We start from the raw sequence: 20,405 nt of genomic DNA on the forward strand, positions 1-20,405 counted from the left end.
GTAGTGTAATTGATGTTTAATTTAGCGAGTCATTGATAACATGTATTGGTTTTGGTTATTGGATGATTTATAGGTTGAAATTTGGTATTTAAATGATAATATGCTTGTTGATTGATGCTTGTTCTTGAGGAATGTTGGTATGAATGCTTGTGTTTGATTTGTACTTATTTGGATCACTTGAGATTGTTGTTATAGGATATAATTTAGTGGAAATATGATGTTATTTTGAGATTGGTGAATATTTAGAGTTTAGGGTTAGTTTTGAATCAAAATGGGGAGTTTTGATAGGCAAATTTTTTAAATAATGGTTGAAGGGGAAAAACTGAGATTTAAAATTTGTTCTTAGACTATTTAAGACTTGTGTAGCCTTTTAGTTCAACTAAATATAAGGTTAAATGTATAGAATCTAATATATATAGGTTTTAGAGTTTTGATTTTAGTCAATAGGTTGGTGTATGGATCAGTCTTAGTCAAGAAAGGGGGGTTTCAAGAGGTGAAATACGAGATGAATGGTCTTATGAGTAAAGTTGTTGTTTGATGTTTACCTTGAGACCGTTTAAGATTTAGTTGGCTAGTTAGTACTTTAAAAATCTGGTTTAAAGCATTATAATTCTAATACACGAGTTGTGAGTTGTAGGTTGCTCGGTTGAACCTTGATTCTTGACTAAATCATCGGATTGGTATCTAAATTAAGTTATAAACTTGTTTTTGGATCAATTCCAGTGTCTATGATGTCATTTTTATCATTTGGATGTATATTAGGGACAACCAAAACTAATTTTTAATTTGTTGTCATCTGGTATGATATTGAGTTGAGCGGTCCTGTGTGACACTTAGCATTGTCAAACCCAAGAGCCCTTAGGCTCCATGATGTTGAATGTCACTTTTGGCGCTGAGCGTCACGAAGTCAATGAGCTCTCTGACTTCAAGTGTTGAGCAATAAGTTTAAACATTGAATGCCATTTTATACTATATAGGTTGGAGGAAGAGGTGAGAACATATTACACTTTTAAAAGAAAACGTGTTTATGAAATAGAAAAAGAATATTTAAATACATACAAATTTTAAACATAGAAAAGAAAAATGTGATTTATTTATTTTTCTCAAACAACTTAAACACGAATTTTAATTTGAAACCACTTGAATAGTGAAATTTATAGAGAAAGACAAATTTCAAACTATCTCAACTATTTTTATTTCATCATTCATCATATCTTCTTATCTTTCACTTCTTTTCCATCGCACCATTTATCACGAATACCATTTTCCTTTTTCCTCCTCAATTGATCCAAAAACTAATACTTGTGAGTTCAAATATTCTTTTTTCCCACGGAAGTTAAATTTTTATCACTCACTTTCACGACGCTAAGGCACATACAATTATAGCATTCTAGAATATTGTTGGCCATTATGGGTTTTAACGTGGTCTTCAACTTGTCCCCACCACATATTTCTAACCCTTATCCTATCACACCCTCATTTACTCTTCACGTAATAGTTTTTTGTGATTCTTTCTCTCTTTTTTTTCTCAGTTTTAGTTTAGTTTTACTTTTATGACTGTGGAAGCTCTATTACAAATAATTTATAGCCACTTTTTTTTTTGTTAGTATCTTTAGACAAGATATAACATGTGTTGTGTAAGGTTGAGACCAGGAAATTTGTATTTGATTATTATTATTATTTTTATTTATATTATTTATAGTTTTTAAGTGTACAATAACATTTTTTTATTATTGTGTATTTATTGGTGAAAAGAGTGCATAATAAATAATATATATGTTTTTATCGAAAAAATATAGATATATTGAGGTGGAGCAAGAGAATTTTAAAAAGGTTGAATTATATTTATAAGGATTGGTTGTTGAGTTCCAAGCATAAGTACAATGAGAAATCTGCATCCAAAAAAATTATGTTATGTTTTGGTAAGAATATTTGACATGAGAAGAAAAGGAGTAAGTGAATGAAAAAGTGGTTATGAATCCTCGTTTTTTTTATTATTATAAATTTAATATAGTACGTTGAATAGTTTTATATTGTTAAAAAATATGACATTAAAAATATTTTTTAAAAAATCATTTAAAAAAATTATTAAAAAATCTTATACTTTAAAACAAATAATACTTCAAATATAATAATTGAGTTTAATAATCGATGTCATCTTAACTGAATTGAAGTCAGAATAATAATAATAATAATTAATATATATTACATTAAAATCGTTGTTGTATTATTTATAATTATAGTTGACTTTTTTTTTTTACTTTCACAACCTCTAAATTAATATTGAACATGTTCTTGAAAAGATTCCGATAGAATAATAAGCATTTTATTACCTAGTTATGATTAATCGAACTATTTTAAAATAGTATAAAAAAATCGTATAGTAATAATCACGTTAAGATGAACAACTTTAAGTCGATATCTCATATATTTAAAGACATCATATACCTCATTCATATGGTCCCAGATTTGAAAACAACGTAGGATGAAAAGTCTATGAATCATATTCTTTAATTACATATTGTTGAGTGTACACCCTATTTTACTTTTTTATTAATATTTTTTAATAAAAAACAATAATCACGATTAAAAAACATAATAATGATGGAAACAATAATCACGATTAAAAAACATAGACGTGATTATTTTTAAGGTCATGTGGCTAAAAATTATTAGCCGTCATTCTCTCATTCCTGTTGGGCACAATGGAGCAACTGCCAACATAGAAGGAAGGCACAAACATGGAAATTAATTATCATGCTTTCACATTATTCACATCTTCTATATAATTCTTGTTCTCTCTATTTATGTGCATAATTATTGAAAGGTAACTTTGCATCACTATAATTTTCAATGTGTAATTTTATTTTATTTGGGTTAAATTTTTAATTTTGACCATCCTTTTAATTTTCAATGTGTAATTTTATTTTCTAAAAAAGATTGAAATTTTGATTAAATTATCAAGCTTCCTTTACTTTTGGTCAACTAAACCCTAGATCTAAGAACATATGCAATCAAGGCACCATAAAAATAATTTAATTAGTTAAATATGAAAATAAATGTACCAAAAACTCAACATGGGATGAAATTATATTATGAGTTTTTTAAAATATGTAAAAGGAAAAGTTAAAAAAAAACTACAGGAAAGTTAAAAAAAATACCAAACTTATAATTTATTCTTGTATATTTTTTTAAAGTGTGAAAATTTGCATGATGATCTAGAGTTGTCTTAATTGGAGAAACTTTCTTGGAAGTTTTCTTTTGTCTAGTATGAGAATTGAAGTGGGTTTGCATGTGTGCTTTGTTTTGTGCATTCCACTTAGAAAAATGGACTCTTTTGGAATGGGTCAACATCAACATCAAGAGCATCTCTTTTTGATAGAATATGCAGAAAGCTTAGGCTGTCTTTCATACATTACACTACAAGAAAAGGGTGAATAGGAAAAACACAAAACCTAAAAAAAAAAATCTAGATTTCAAGCATAAAGTTGGAAATGATGACAATGGACCCAAGTATCCAACTTAAGTAAAAAATATTTATTAGGGTTTCCTTTATCCCTTTCCATAGAATGTTAACTAATTAATAAGTAACATGCTAAAAAGAGGTTTTTATTATACTAGTTTATCATGCATGCCCATGCTAGGTAAATCCATTAAAATAGCTTTAAAGTTTTAAAGAAAGTAGCTTTAAAAGCCAAATATTCTCTTATCTCTCATGAACTCCTTTGTACTATCACTACATGAAAACTATAAATAAAAAAGTTTGTATTGATTAGTTTAAAAGAAACCCCTCTCAACAAAGTTAAGCATTGTTCAATGAAGAACATGGTGCGTGACTTTAAATGAACTTATTTTAAGGAAATGAGAATTTCATTTGTTAGACTATCAAAAGAATTGGTTTAGATATTGTGATAAAAGGAAAAAAAAAAAAAAAAATATATATATATATATATATATATATATATATATATATATATATATATATATATATATATATATATATATATATATATATATATGGCAAAGATTAAATCAATTACAATCTTAATCATATAATTTTTAATTAATAATTGAAAGAAACACACAAATATGTAAGCTTCAGCAAATACTCGATTTTAAGTGGGATAATTTGTATGTTCCCTCCTTTTTTTTGAGCTATAAAATAGTTTTTGAAAACTTAATTTTCGAAATAGGAAATATAAAAATGTGTAAATAGAAAAAGAACGAAAAACGGTGAAATATTATCATCAGTTACATAAAGCAACTCATGTGTTAGAGCCCAGCCTTATTTCTACACGGCCCAAGTTCCATAAAGGTGCTTCTTACTGCAATTGCTATTAGAACCCCTTTATTACTATTTGAAATCTCAATATGTTTGATGAAAATATCTTTAAAGAAACAAGACTTTACTCTGTTTTTCCTTTAAGAAAAAACAATGCAGCAGAAATAATTTTTTGATGTATTAACTTTAAAAAAAAAATAACATAATGGACAATATTAACATTAGAAAATAAGTTTCCATTGTGTTATGTTAACTTTTTTGAAAAGAAAAATTAACGGTTTTGTTTGTGTTAAACTAATTCCTTTTATAAAAGATAATTTAAAAAATTAATACATCAAAAATTTGTTTATATAGTGTTATTTTTTAACGAAAACAAAGGTATTGAAAACTTGTAAAACTTCTGAGAATGGTATCTTAGGAGTAGTAGTAGGTTAAAAATAGTGAAACTCGATTATTTTAATATTAAATGATTTATTTAGAAATAGTTTTGTTATAAACAAGTTTTATTATTTTAAAATGTGTCATCTTTAAAGAAAACATTTTTCTAGAGTTCTCTACATTCTCTCTAAGAGTTTTAACTTCTGGGTAATCTATTTGACAACCAAGAAGTTCCTATGAGATCACAACTGAGTAGTCTCTATTTCTAACCAATTAGTTCTTGGTTTAGAGCAAGTAAGTTTCTACCTCTTTTTCCTTTAGTTCCCTGTTTATGATTATGCTTAGGAAACCTCGACGCATGTATCATTGGTGTTCATTCCTTAGTTATTTGTCAATCTGTGGTCATAGGGACTCTTTCCTACCACAATTTGGTGATTCGTAGATGTTTCTAGAGTTCCTTGTGTGGGAAGCAAAGGGTGTACGTTCTTAAAGCTCCGTAGTTTTGGTGTAAGGTAAGAGAAGCTAGAGTTTTCTTTAATTGATGTTTGTGGTGTAAGTTTAGTGTTTATATGTGTATTAAACTGATTTGGTATGATTTTTGTTTTTGTGCTAGTGTTAACTCATTTAAATGAGTGTATTTGAGTATTTGATGATGAAATGTTGATGTGAGATATCTTTGATGATATTTTGGTCATGAATTGTATGTGAATATGTTATATTACTGATTGAAATGTGTGTTTTAAAGTTTATGGAATAAGGAGTTGAAAATGTAGGAGTTTTGGTAGTTAAAATGAAGGTTTTGATATGCACTTTGGTGAGATAGTGTTTGGATGGAGAAATATGGTATTGCAGGTCTGTTTATATGTCATTGGAGGTTTGTTAGCACCATGAGTTGGTATAAATCTAATAGGGAAATTGATATGGGTTAATGTGACGGTTTTAGAAGGTTTTAAGTTCAAATAAGGGGGTTTTGACATGTGAATTTTGATATAAGAGTTAGGAAGGAAAATCATAAGTTTGGGGGTTAGTTATTTGGTCTTTTATAATTGGTTTTGATGTTGAAATGGGGGGAAATTTGATGCAAGAGTGTTTGGTAGTTGATAGGTGGAGTTTAACTTGGTTTGAGCTAGTTTTTGGGGATTTAGACTAATGAGATTTTGAATTTTGAATTCTATGTCTAAATGATCATTTTGAGGGGTGTTAGTAAGTCATTTGTAACTTGTTGGAGTCCCTAAGTTGTTTAAAAATAAGCTATAATTTGTGGAATTCAATTTGGGTCTCTAAAGTGAGGTTTTTATTAATTTTGGATTGAAATCTTGTGGTCAATCAATTTAAAATGAGTTTAGGTTGGTTTATATATATTTGGTTAGGTCAATTTTAGTTTAGAATACAATCTAGGAGTGTTAGAAATTGGAAAAGATACATAGAATAGGTCATGAGTGGTTGATGGATGCAAATTCTATAGTTTGAATGTTGTATAATCATGCAGTCTAGATGAGTGAGTGTATTTTAGCTAAGCGAGCAGAACACTTCTAGTTGAGAAAGTATAGTCACTAAGCGAGCAGAACCCATTGTCTTTGTTTTCGCATAGCGAGCTTGGACGTTGAGCGACCAGTCCTGAACCTGTTTTGATTCTTTCTTTCTTTGTTTTCTTATAACTTTGAGCTATGCTTTGACTTTGAGGATGATGTAGAAGTATCTATTATATTATATGATGGTTTATTCTTGAGGTTATTTATATATTTGATGTATGATCATTGATGCTATATGTTGGGATTCAATGTGAAAGTGTATGGACATATGTATATGGTTTCAAATGATTTCAAGGTTTGGAAGGTGGGTTCCAGGGTCATACATTCTCATATAGAGAGGTTTGACACATGTGGTGAGAGTAGCAAGAGGTCTTAGTCTAGGTGCTTCCAGTATGACTTATGACGCGATACATACTAACCTTGTGATGTGAGGTAGGGAGAAACTCAATTGGTAAGGGCTTTGCAAAACAGTAGTGGCCACCATAAGTGCATAACTCGCCATAGCTCGTCATTCATTCTAAGTTCGGACAATCCAGGTCATTGCATGTTAAGATGCTTGGTTTGATTAATATTACACCTGATTCATGTATGATATGTTTTAATTTTATGATGACTTGTTTTTTCATCTCGCTTACCCTTGCTTTTGTCTTTGGTTGTCTGTGTGTTTTCTCTTTTGTGATGATCACCTAAATAGTGTGAACTTAAGGAGACAATCTTTTCAGTTATTCCGGCGTGAGGTGAGGGCGAAGCAGATGAGTTGGTTGATGGATCTACAAGATAGATCTATTGTCTTCTTGTTGGTTTGTTTTCATCTAAGTGATTCTATTATCATATAAAAATGTAATATTTTAGTAGTTTTATACTATTAAAATGAAATGTTACAAAATTTGTTCGTTATATTGGTTTTTTTAAAAGAAATATAGCATGTATAAAACTTGTTTTTATTATGTTTTTTATTTAAATTAATATAAGGAAAATAAATTTCTTCTTGTTTTCTTCAAAAAAAATAAGTTACTTATTCAGTAAAATCATGTTTACGTCGGAAGTATTTTCAATTAAATACCAAAAGTTTGACTTTTCACTTTGATTGGGAGTTTAAATAGTAACTTGGGGGTGTCAATGACTGGGATCATTTCTTAGGTGCTGTGCTTTGCTTCTAGATTGGGCAGCATGGCCTTATTTTTGTTTTCATAAGGCGGCTTCTTTTTGCACCTTCATATAATTTTTTTTTTGGTTTTTTGAAATGTACAATCGAAAATATAAAAAAATAAATTCAAAATTATACAATCTGGAATATAAAATATTATGGGGGTGTAGGTGAAATTATGGAGGAGCAGAATGAAAAATGGCCTTGAAAAAATGTGTAAATAGATTTTGCTTCCTAATGTCACATGAAATATCACCTCTCATTTCTTATGATTAGCTTACGACAAATTCTTGAGTATACTATAGCTGAAACTCTACATGTTTCTGCACTAGTTATTGGCACAAAACTGTAGTATTTACTGTGAGTTTAACTTATCGTGAAGTTAATGATTTTTACTGTACAAGTTCCTTATATATTTTTTGTTTTTGTCAAATGATGTCTGTATAAGAACTAACTTAGACATACATGATTGATCTACAGCAGAAAACCTCATTGGCCATGCCCCATTTGAAATAGCTCAAGCACTAAGAATTATAAGTTTTTTCAATTAAGAATTTGCTTGTGTAGTGTTTTGTGGAATGATTTTACTTAATTAGACAGAGAAGAAGTGGAAGAAATTAAATTTTGTGAGTTGAGTTGCAAGGAACAAAGCAAGATATGCCTTAAATTATCTCAGTGATATGTATTGTACATTAAGATTGGAGAAAAACATGAAGATGAATGGTTTAGAGAGTTGGAGCTCTTTCAGCATTTCCAGCAATGACTGTGAGCAAGTTGTTGCCAAAAGGGTCGCTGAGATGCTTTGCAAGGTTCTCAACAGGGCCTTCTCCAGTCACATAGGCTTGGAAGTAGAAACCAAGCATGGCAAACATAGCAAGTCTACCATTCTTGATTTCCTTCACCTTTAGCAGTGCAGCCTGATCTGGATCATTTGCAAGTCCCAATGGGTCAAATGGACCACCTGGATGAAGTTTGTCTTCGAAATTCTGCTCAAAAATAGGTCACAATTTGGTAAATCAAGTGATCAAGCACATCTTTGGGAGAGTGTTCATGCTCCAAAAACTTTATTTTGTGCAGAAAAAGTTATGCAGTTTGATTCCCATGATCATAGAACACATTCCATCTAACTGTGAAAATATGTAGCTTTCAGTAGGGATGAGAATGTTACACTAAACTTTACTTCAAACTTGCTTTTGAGATAAAGGGTCTAAACATAACTCTTTCAAACTCAATATTAGATGAAATCAATATCATTGAAAATCAAGTTTGCAAAAATATATCGAAAAGTTTTGTTACAGGTTTATCAACATGGTCCTTGTGTGCATTGCTGATTCAAATAGTTTCCAAAAGTAACAGTGATAAGATGGTTCAGTTGAATAAATAGTAACCTTGTTGTTGTAATAATCCTAATGCTACAGCAAAGATTAAGAAAAAATGCAATGAGAACTGCAGCAGTAAATATTCTGATCGAGAAATTTATATACCAGGCCATTAGTAATTCTGTAGTACTCTGCACCTCCCACAAGAACTATCTCAGCAATGACAGCCACAATAAGATTGATGGGAATGGGTTTCCCAAAGTAGTTCAACGTACCCCCATCAAGAAGCAGAGCTCCTGTCTGCACCATTTCCATAAAGAAAATTGATTTGGCTTAGTGTATGCAATATGTAATCACAAAATGATTGGTATGAGCTAAGTTGAAAGGTTGAGATTAACTCCAGTGAATAAAAAGTACATTATTAGCACAATTATCCGGATTTATTTAAGACATGGGTTAAAAATGAGCACTATAATTGAATAAGAGATGGGTAAAATACAAGTGAAAGAAACATTCTTTCAAGTTCAAGTCTATGTTGAATTTACATCACAATTGTCATTTTCACAAACAATGAAATCTGTTGGTGATTCCATATCCACCAGATATAAGACAAATTTACAGTATATATGCAGACACAAACATTTCCTTACAAGCCAGTTTCATAAACTTGAATTAAGCTTAAAGTTCACTTCTTAAGGATTTCAAACTTTGATCTAGAATTTCAAAATTTGGTTTGAACTTGTAAGGTCTGTTTGATTGCATTTGACTTATGAGAAAAAAAAACAATGTATTACTGAACTTGACACAGTGACAGTTGCTAAAGAACATGCAAACCTTGAACCAAACAGCCTCAGGACCACAGTTAGCTCCATATTTGTTGAAGGCCTCAGGAATGATGAATCCAGCAGCACCAAGCATTGCCCATCTGGCGTGAATCAACTCAAATGCCTGATATCTGCATTAGAGCACCAACCAACCTCCCAAACATTACAACACAAGTAATGTAACACAACACATAAATAGACATCTAAATCATGAGTCTTAGGCATACTTGGCAAAGTCCTCTGGCTTCTTGCTGAGACCAAAAGGGTCATAACCATAACTGCACGGACACACATTACAGAATTAAAACAAAAATCTCCACAAACATTGTATGTTCAATGACTTGTATATCAATGTAGGAGAAGCAACATACTCTCCGGGGACTTCTCCAGTCAAGTACTCTGGGATCTCAGATCGGTCCAAGAGACCCTCTGGCAAGAAAATCCTTCTATCAGGACCTGTAAGCAAATGGGACAACAAAAGTTTATCAGCAACTGTTTGGAACTGTGTTCAAATTACACAGTACTAGAGTAACTAAGAAGGGTATGATATGGATGTGAAACCAAACACACTATCAGTTATACTTCTTAAATTACACTGTTGAAACAACATAACTGAGATGAAACACAGATAACTGGAGGACTTACCATACCACTTGGCAAGTTCATCATTGGCAGGAGAAACAGCAGCAGCTTTTTTGGGGGGAGTTGGTGCTGCCTTCTTTTTGGAGAAAAGAGCCACAGTCTTGAAGGAGGCAGGGCTAGAGGGAGATGGAGCAGGCCTTGTGGCACCACTGAGGTTGATGGGGTTTCCAAGCATTTCTGACATGCCAAGGGATGCAGCAGCGGTGGAAGCTGCAAGGGAAGCCATGCTTTGGAAGCCTCAAAAACTCAGATGAATGTGTCACAAACAGAGGTAAAGGATGAAGGGTTAAGCAAATGCTGATGCAGATACTATATGCATGGACTGGTGGATGTAAACGTGCCATGTCAGATTCATCAACACGGAGTTTGATTGGTGTAGATGAGAGAATTGCAATCCAATGCAAGGATTTGATTGGTTAAGACTGATGTGTGAAGGATGATGATATCTCCTGAGCTGGAAGATTGCTTGGTTCTGGATAACATGTTTTATCCTGAAACCTCTTGGACCTTTTTCCATCAACCATTTGCATTTCCTAACCCACACAAGCAAGGTTTTTAGTTTTTTTTTTTTTTTCTAAAGGTGACATTTTTATATTTATTTGACAGTCGTAAACTAGTAGTAAAAAAAATTGAATTTTTATGTTTTTAGGAAAAAAAAAAGAATAATGTTTGTGTCAAAATATATTTTTGTTTTTGTAATTATGTTCGGAGTCAGCAGAAATAAGGGCTACCAATTGAAAGAATTTGTTTTGTTTTGGGAGAATTCTGTGGGCGGAGTTGTATTTTGAAAGGAAAATGTTATTTGGACAACAAAAGTTTGACACAATTTTGACAACGGCGACGTGGCAGCTGTGCATTGGCTCAGTGAATTGAAAACAAACCAGAAAAAACCCAAAATACCCCTCACCCCGGTTCACTGAGCCAATGCACAGCTGCCACGTCGCCGTTGTCAAAATTGTGTCAAACTTTTGTTGTCCAAATAACATTTTCCATTTTGAAAGAAGAATCTGAGCAAGTGTGGTGTGTGGACCACCAGATTTCGCAAAAGAAGATGTAGAAATACACAACGCTTGCAACCTTATGAGTGCTTCCAAGTTTATATCAAGCAAAACAGCTTATGGTTCTTCTTCTATATGTAAAAGTTCATTTATCTTATATATTATTTTGGTTCTATTTTTGTTATTTGTTTAAGGCATAATACCTGTTTTTGTTCCTCTTTATAAGGGAAATGTTCAATTTCGTCCTACCTTTTTCAAAAAGTTCAATGTGGTCCCAAGTTATGTAAAAAGTGTCCAATTTAATCCTTTTTGGTCACGGCGTTAAATATTTAACGATCCTGCTGACAGCATGGACTGATGTGTGCAACGTGGCTTTTTTCCTTCGTAACGTGGCAGTGACAGTGTTTTTCATTAACTGAGAACGTGGCAGTGGGCAATGATTTTCATTAAATAAAGTGTTTGGGTTTGGTTTCCTCCGAATTGGTCTTTGAGGATTGGGAATGGGTTCCCAAGGGTGTTCTTCGTTTTCGAAAAGCTGGGCCAAAGGATCTTCTCGTTCGTCCCATGGTGGTGCTTGTAGGGGAGGTGGGTTAATCCCTACTTGTTACTGTGGTGATATTGCAGTAATCAAAGTGGCCAGAACTACGAAGAATGCTGGCAGAAATTTTTGGGGTTGTCCTCATTACAAGGTTTGAAGTATACCCTTCTCAGTTAATGTTTTCTTGAGTTGATTTGATGCATTTGTTCAAAGATTCCCTAACATGGTGAATAACAGGGTGGATCTTCAATTGGGAGCTGCTGTAACTTTTTCAAGTGGTGTTGTAAAGACAACGTGGATGAAAAAGATTGCACAATTCTGAAGAGAATAAGTGAGCTGGAAAATGCAGTGAAGGATTTCCAGAAAATGCAGAAAATGATGAAGTTGTTAGTTGTAGCTTTGTGTGTGTATTGTGGTTGACCTTGTAATTTTCAAGTTGTGTTTAGGTTGATTTAATTAGATCGTGAATTTGGGTGTTTGTTATAAGTTGGCTTAATACCTGTTATTTATTTGGATGGTTGACAAAAGTACGTTGACAATGAGAAGGTGTTTTGGTTTAACATCAGTTATGCAATGCAATGTACAAATTGTTGGAATCAGTTCCCCATTTGGTTTAAAAATTCAATAGATGAAGTTAAATTCAGTAGAGATTATTCGAGTCAGTCCCCCATTTGGTCAACCCAATAATGCATATGAATGAGGACTAATGGCACATATTACAAATCTAAGTATAAGCTTTGAGCAAAACATGATGAAACCACTTTGATTCATTAAATAAAGGCAGTAAAGGTTTGTCACCAAAGTACATGATATTGAATACATATAACCTCCAATTCATCTAAAAAGACAATACATGTCTGTCACCAAAATACTAAAAAGTCAATACATGTTTGTCACCAAAATACTAAAAAGTCAATACATGTCTGTCACCAAAATAAAGACAGTACAGTACATAATAAACCAATTCATTTTTCTATCTATCTTTTCTTCTGACTCTGAATTTTGTTGGACGAGATGATTGGGAACTTGGAGGTGGCTGGGTTGGTTGTGTTGTTTCTGGTGATTGGGTTGTTTGTGTTGGTTGGGTTGCTTGTGGTGGCTGGGTTGCTTCTGGTGGCTGGGTTGCTTCTGGTGGTTGGGGCCGTAAAGGGCAGTTATTCCTGTTGTGCTTTGTCTGACGGCAAATGATACACTTTTTCCTATGCCCTCCAACACGCATTTGAGTGTGGTCCTTAGTTAACTCCCATGCCTCCAACTTGAGTTTTTTCTTTGGCCTGCCAGGCAACTTCCTTATCAGTGGTGGTAGTACATCATTGAAATTTGTGGTTTGCCATAGTTGGGGACCATTGAGTGGAAAAATTATGGACGCATACACCTCTTCATATGTAGATCTTCTGAAGCAAGTGGGTATAAAATTGTCTGGATGAACATTACAGTAGTTCATTGCTGCAATTGCATGACAGCATGGGATGCCACTGATCATCCACTTTCTGCAACTACACTCTTTAGTGTCCAGATCCACTATGAACTTGTTCCCAACAGATGAAGTGTGCCTAACCTCAAAAATCTTTCGTGCAGCCCAGCTGAAAGAAATAAAGCACATCAATGAACGTAAATAACACAATGTATATAAATTGTGGTGATAACATTACCTTGGCAGCCAAAATCTAGACAAATTACATTCTTTCTCAAGCCTCTTCTTTATCTTTGGGCATATTGTGAAGTCCATAGATGTCACCTTGCTTCTGTTGGTGGCCCACCTTTTCATGAGATACACTCTGATATCCTCCATCATTGTGATAATTGGTTTTCCTCTTGCATGAATGAGGACACTGTTAAAAGCTTCAGTGATGTTGTTTTCAAGGGTATCACACATTGGTTGAGCTGTGAAGCGAGACCTTGACCAAAACCTGTTGCACAAAACAATTCTGAAATGGGTTACAATGCATCTGTGACAGTAATGTGTATATAATGGCTAATGGGTTACCTTGGGGGAATGACTATGAGGTATTTATATGCTTCAACATTGACTTCTTTAATTTTCAACATTTCTCTCTCCCAAGCCTGGGGATATGTGGTGGTTGCAGCACTCCACATCAGATTTTTTAATACCTGCCCACCAAACCTTTTCCTAAAGTTTGCATATAGGTGCCTTAAACAGTATCTTTGTTTTGCCCGAGGCAAAAGCTCTTGGATAGCTAAGACTAACCCCTGCACAATTAAATTTAGTAATAAAACCATATCCTATACAAAATTATTAACTAAAAACGAAAATAAGCTGCACATTATACCTTCTGCTGGTCTGACATCCATGTGCACCCTCCACATACCATGTCTAGTTGTCTTTGTTCTCCACTTCTACTACTGCATAGGCAAGGGGTAGCATTTGTTCGTTTGGGTCCCTACCAACAGCAGTCAACAACTCCCCCTTGTAAACACCTTTCAAAAAACATTCGTCTAAACATATAATGGGCCTACAACTTATGAAACTATCTTTACAAGCTTTGAGACAAACATACATTCTTTGAAAGATTGGGTCACCATTATGAGAGTCAACTTTAATTTGCACTATTGACCCTGGATTACACCTCAACAGCTCATGTCCATAGTCGTACACCCTTTTATATTGTTCTATGAAATCTCCTTCAACCTGTGTTGTGGCAATTAACTTTGCCCTTCTTGCCTTGGATATTGAAACATTTGTATTCCATTTTCTTAATGCTTTAGTACGAATATCATTCACCTTTAAACTAGGATTCTCAACTAAAGATCGTCATGCTCAACATCCAACCAATCCTCATTGTCAACATCCAGTAAATCCTCATTCTGAACCTCCAATCCTTCACTTACATTCTCAACATCCCGTGCATCCTCATTCTCAACATCCACTGCATACTCATTCTCAACCTCCACTGCACCCTCCACTACGTCTTCCATTCCTTCTTCACCACCCTCAACATGGGGACTTCTTTGATCAAGGTCCCACCATGGTGGACCACTACCCGAAACATGTCATCAGACATCCCTACCCGAACCCTGCAAATGCAAACGGGGGACCACTAATTTTAGTTAAAGTAAGAACTATGGGACCACTATCATGCATCAAAAGAAGACAACTTTTCACACAAAACAATTTGACCCATAGTTAAACCCCCTCAAACGCGACAACAATGAAAACATTTTCGAAAAACCTCTAACCTGATTTGATTTGTGGAATTGGATTTCCTCTGCATATTTCACCTTCAAGATCACCCAATTTGGATTTGCAGGTCCTCCAAAATGCTTATCCCCAAATCGCGATGTCGAATTACCCAAACCAAACCCTAACACTCACAATTTTAATCACTGCCCACTGCCACGTTCTCAGTTAATGAAAAACACTGTCACTGCCACGTTACGAAGGAAAAAGCCACGTTGCACACATCAGTCCACGCTGTCAGCAGGATCGTTAAATATTTAACGCCGTGACCAAAAAGGATTAAATTGGACACTTTTTACACAACTTGGGACCACATTGAACTTTTTGATAAAGGTAGGACGAATTTGAACATTTCCCTTATAAAGAGGGACAAAAACATGTATTAAGCCTTTGTTTAATTGAGTTATAATATTATTTTATTTTATTTTTGTCCATTTTATTCAATTGTCTTTCTTCTGTTTAAATAATTAACGAAATACTGTGTTTATGGTTTTTATTTTATTTTTTATTTTAAAATAAATATCTACGGATTAATTTAACATCGTGTTTCAGTATAATATTGCAGTTAGTGTTTATATTCAATTTAATTTCTAAATTAATTAATTTTATTTGTTTCTAAAATTCACTTTAAACTAAATTTATTTTTCATATAAATATTATAATGATATTTTTATTAAATATTTCTAATTAAAGGTTATACTTGATTTAAAATTAGAATAAAAAATTAAAAATTGAAAACTAGATTTAAAATTTTTAAAAATTTAAAAATCACATAAAATATTAAAATTCATGTCAACTATTAAATAAAAATATCATACAACATTATATTAATTGATTATAAAATAAAATTGTCAAATTTAAATATATTTTTTTATTTTTGTAAAAATAACTATTTTTATATTTTATTTTCTTTATTTTTTTTACCATAATAATAATTAAAATGATTTCTTTTAATATGATAAGGCGTTTTAATTTTGATTTTTATTTAATAATTTAAAAAAAATTTAAATCAATAGTATTAGCCTTTAATTTTAAATTTTCTTTTTAATTTTAAACTAATTGTAACTCCAAATAAAAATATTTAATAAATTTGTAAATTTTAATAAAAATATTATTATAATATTTATATAAAAATTAGATTTTGTTTAAGAAATCAAATTGATTAATTTAAAAAAAAACTGAATGGAACTAAATATATAAACTAAATTGAATATAAAACATTACATTTTACTTAATTGACATATAAATATATTTTAAATTAAAAAATAAAAAGTAAAAAAAGAAAACAAACTAAAAAATCAAGAACTGATACATATATTTAATAGACATTAGAAAAAAGATACTAAATTAAGTAAAAATAAGAAAAATTAAGACTAAATAAAAAAAATGAAGACTGAATTTAACAAACTAAAAGAAAAAACTATAAAAAAAATCAATAGTAACAATTTAGATCAAGAAGACAGTTTTATAGGTTACGAAGTCATTGCTAACAGTTAATCATTAATTAAATTGCATAAACTAGAATTTATTAAAAATTCATGACCTGTAAATTTCATAGTTTAAAAATTATTAAATGGGTCATACTATCCACAACACACCAGTTCACTGTTTCAACCAGCCAGATCACCAATTCTCTCAAAATAACCGGTCCGAACAACCAGTTCGAACCAGCTATATAAACCGGTTTTGCTGACACTGGTTGATCTCTACTACAGGAAATTGACCAAAACCTGTAAAAATTAGCTTACAAGGCCAAACTAATGCTGGTTACTTCGCAATATTTTGACATTAAATTTCATACCCCAGTTAAACATTGGCAGAATTCAATAATAGCCCCGCTAAGTATTAATATGAAATTTTAGTATCTCGTGTACTTTTACGAGTCTGAATATGCAGAGTTTGCCATGAATTAACATATAGAATGGAATATACTAATAGAGTTTTTTCTTTACACTTTATACAATTGTACTTAAATTGCTTCTTCCATTATCTTCTCCACTTGTCAAATTCTTTTGATGTTGCCTTGATAAGCTTTTTAGTATTGATGACAAGGTCGTCCACAAGTGCAGTAATATCATCCCTGAAAATAACACGAAATATCCAAATGGCGTTAAAAATAAGATGAATTTTGAAAAGCAGCCAGAAGTCACGGAACAGTATCAGATGGACAAAAATCTTTCACGCAATAAGATCTTTGAAGTTATGTTATGGTATATCTGAAGAATAGCGAATAGAGCTCATTATAACCACACAGTGTGACGATGTCGTCTTTCATAAAAGTCGCGGAGTGCTATCATGTATATTAAACAAGATATTTTTTTGAAGAAGTATTAGTCAAATCATGTGAAGCGACAAGCCTTAAGAATTAATACTACTTGAACAGCAAGGCTTCAAGATTTTCATACTACTAAAATTTTTTGTTAAAATTGGCAGCAAAAATCTTAAGAGTTTTATTTCAGGTTCTGGTGTTTTTCATCGGAGCAGTCAATGGGCCTGAATGTGCTAAGTTGCTAACATTTTTTTAGTGTTCCAAGCACCTATCTATCAATTTTTATATCAGGTTTTATTTTGAAACCAGATCAAATCAAGTCCATGGGTTTTCTCAACGCCACATCTAAACACCGATCTTCTTACAAAATTAGTAGTCTCAAATTTAATAAATATGTAAATCTAAACATTCATTGAGCAGCTAATTGACCGAACAAAATTATACACCAAAGTCTTCGCATTTTTTTCTGACATTAATTTATTCCTTCTTATACTTTCTATTCAAATTTGCAAAATTTATTTTAGAATAAATATCAAATAAAGGAATTTTATCTCTTTTGGCAATTAAAAGTATTGGCAAAGAAAATAGAAAGGATTTTCACCAATTATTAGTAAACTAATAGGATGAAATAATTTAACAGGGTTCAAGACAGAATGATAATATCTACACAAAAAAAAAACAAATAATACGGATAGTTAGATGATTTACTTACTCAGAAATTATGCTTCTAGCTCCACGGAAAGGATTTCCAACATTAGAGTACTTCTTGTTCTCATCTTGTGCAATTCCTTTCCCCATACCATAGCCAAACCCCAAACCAACACCACATCCAGCACCAAATCCAAAGCCAACTTGTAAACCAGGAATTCCAGGGCCAAAACCCACTCCTGGAATCAAACAAATATTGTGTAAGATTCTATGAAGCATAAAACAGTACAGGAAATATGTTCAAACTTAATGATTAAAACAAGAACAAATCAGTAAGCAACAGAAACTTCATCTCCTCACTACAATAGGGCAAGCGATGGTCCTAATTATTAATAGCCGCATCCGAAGAGGCATGTACAAGCCTAAAGCCATGTACAAAATAATCTACAGCAATGTTGAAACAAAAAGATGAAAAGTAGCACACTACCTCTCACTATTATGCTATTTTAGATTGTTAGGGATGTTTTCAGTTTTTCACCAATTCCACCGAGGAATAAAAAACCATTGGTCAAAAGTTAACAAAGATTTGTCAGAAGGCATAAGGATGTCAACAAAGTGTATGGGTTATACCATAACGATCAAACCAACTACTGAGCACCAAAATTTACCAAAATCCTCCACAACTCTTATTTGGAAATTTAACTCTTAGACAGGTAATACAATAAAAAAGTGGATATTGTACTGCTAGAAACTGTAATTTACCAATGAATTGCAGCGCCTTAACGACCATTTCTTCCAGTACCCCATAAACATCGATTCCTCCCGCCCCCGCCTTTTTCCTTCTGGAGTAATGGGTACATAATGTAGTGTTTACATTTCGCAAAGAAAAAGACTGAGTAGATTTGTATGGATGCAGAAAGCAGCGACCTTCCTTAGATAGTTGACTCAGTCATATTTGGCCCAACAGAGGAGCAATAGCCCAAAACACAGTAAAACAATCACAATGTGCAACTGAGAAATTGTGGGAGAGCCCCCTTCCATTCATTTATAGCTAACACAAATTTATTAATCCCAGTCCCACCAATGATTCCCAAGAATAGTCAGCCCATGCAAGAACTTAATGGCAACATCTCCAAGAAAAAAGTATAATTCCTATTTTAGTTCTTCCCTTTTCTCTCACTCCATCGCACAGATTTCTCTCCCGAATCTTTAATGGCTTCAAGTAATTACTTAGTAGTCAACAACCGAAAAATACCGCACCTTTTGAGATTTCAATCATTCCACTGCAAACTAGAATTCAAATGACAAAGAAAGGTCTATAAAGGTACAGAATGGTTTCTCTGTTCATTTTTTTGTTCCCCACTTCTATCTTGCTTTGGAGGCAATCTTGTTCAATGCATCGTCAGACACTAAATGTGAACACAACTCCACTAGATATTCAAACCCTGGTTAACCGAATTGTGAAGAACTGGCCATTCCACCACACTCAACACCTTAGTATTTCTGGTTTTATTTCTAACTACAAACTTCACCTTTCTTTTTTACATTTTCTTTAGCACAGACCAGGCCTATCCTCCTAAGGAGGAAAATACTACTCATGCTAACTAAGACAAATATTAATGACAAAGTTCGTCCATTGAGTATTCAACAAAGTTACAAGTTGGGGGTTTAACTCGACATTTTATTCTTTCTTTTATAGAAAACCTTTTGCAACTTAAACTTCAACATAAAGTAAAAAAAAAAAAAAAAAACTGACAATGAAAAACGATTTCTCAATCCAGACAGTCCTTTTCTTCGCCGAGTGAATAAAAATGGGTTTAGACTAACTGATCTTTAAAAAAGAAAAAAAGGTTTTCTATAACGGTAACTTAACTTGCTAAAAAAAAGAACTAAAAAGATGACAAGAAATAGTTTCTACAGATTAACTTAATAGACTATTTTTCATTTTTCTTCTTCTTATTTTCACGGGTAGAAAGACTTACGTAAAAGCTTGATGCCCTAACTTGATTTTGCAAATAAATTTTGACGATTCACATGCAAGAAAACTCAATGATTTTTCCTATCGAAATATGGAAGCATCGAATAACAAGTATGCCAAATTGAAGCAAGTGAAGGGGAGGGTTGAGCAGCAAACCTCCGAGAAAGCCAGCGCCAAAACCAAGGCCGCAGCCGACGCCGATGCCAAAGGCGGGGCCCACCTTGCCGAATTGATCGGACTTGATCACCGGAAGTTTCCACAGCAAACCCTTGTTGTCATCGCCGTTCATCTTTAGCCGTTGCTATGTATCTGTTTTCAGTTTCTGTCGCAATCTGTGTGATATAAAAGAGGGAGATAAAGGTCAATTTCTTTTCTATTTAAATCTCTAATGGTAAAAAATATTCTATTTCTGATTTTCTTACAAAAAAGAGAGAAGAATTTTGAATGAAGTGTTAAAATAATTATTATTAACAAAAACATATGTATCCTGAATATGTGTATGCATAACTTTTATTATATTAAAATAATATGGTTCTAAAAATTTTATTTTAAAAAAATAGTATTAAAATAATAGAATTGGAATATATAATTTTTATAAAAAAATATTAAAATAATATAGGCAGTAGCTATTTTTAAATAAAGAAGTTATGC

The 20,405-nt window shown here is 32.4% G+C and overlaps 3 protein-coding genes across 4 annotated transcripts; all 3 read right to left on the reverse strand.

The window, feature by feature from the left end:
* Positions 1-7,975: 7,975 nt before the first annotated feature.
* Positions 7,976-10,377, reverse strand: LHCB5 (light harvesting complex of photosystem II 5). Its single transcript, XM_047291215.2, has 6 exons — positions 10,128-10,377; positions 9,854-9,938; positions 9,710-9,760; positions 9,493-9,613; positions 8,824-8,958; positions 7,976-8,325 (listed from the first exon to the last, which is right to left on the reverse strand). Exons 1-6 carry the CDS (start codon positions 10,348-10,350, stop codon positions 8,065-8,067), a joined length of 876 nt encoding a protein of 291 aa, XP_047147171.1. The 5' UTR covers positions 10,351-10,377; the 3' UTR covers positions 7,976-8,064.
* A 2,256-nt stretch (positions 10,378-12,633) lies between these two features.
* LOC148199732 (uncharacterized) lies at positions 12,634-13,757 on the reverse strand. Its single transcript, XM_088112769.1, has 3 exons — positions 13,648-13,757; positions 13,313-13,558; positions 12,634-13,243 (listed from the first exon to the last, which is right to left on the reverse strand). The coding sequence occupies exons 1-3, from the start codon at positions 13,755-13,757 to the stop codon at positions 12,634-12,636; spliced, it is 966 nt and encodes a 321-aa protein (XP_087968895.1).
* A 2,924-nt stretch (positions 13,758-16,681) lies between these two features.
* On the reverse strand, positions 16,682-20,100 carry LOC124843101 (glycine-rich protein). Of its 2 annotated transcripts, XM_088113691.1 has the most exons (4): positions 19,911-20,100; positions 18,539-18,703; positions 17,841-18,015; positions 16,682-16,939 (listed from the first exon to the last, which is right to left on the reverse strand). In XM_088113691.1, exons 1-4 carry the CDS (start codon positions 20,041-20,043, stop codon positions 16,846-16,848), a joined length of 567 nt encoding a protein of 188 aa, XP_087969817.1. In that variant the 5' UTR covers positions 20,044-20,100; the 3' UTR covers positions 16,682-16,845. The 2 variants fall into 2 exon arrangements, with proteins under 2 accessions (XP_087969817.1, XP_047175695.2); XM_047319739.2 differs by lacking the exon at positions 18,539-18,703 and having other exon boundaries at positions 19,911-20,094.
* Positions 20,101-20,405: the final 305 nt, after the last annotated feature.

Source organism: Vigna umbellata, chromosome 4 (assembly GCF_029865625.1).
Source record: "Vigna umbellata cultivar VRB3 chromosome 4, Vumbellata_1.0, whole genome shotgun sequence".
NCBI classification, from domain to species: domain Eukaryota; kingdom Viridiplantae; phylum Streptophyta; class Magnoliopsida; order Fabales; family Fabaceae; genus Vigna; species Vigna umbellata.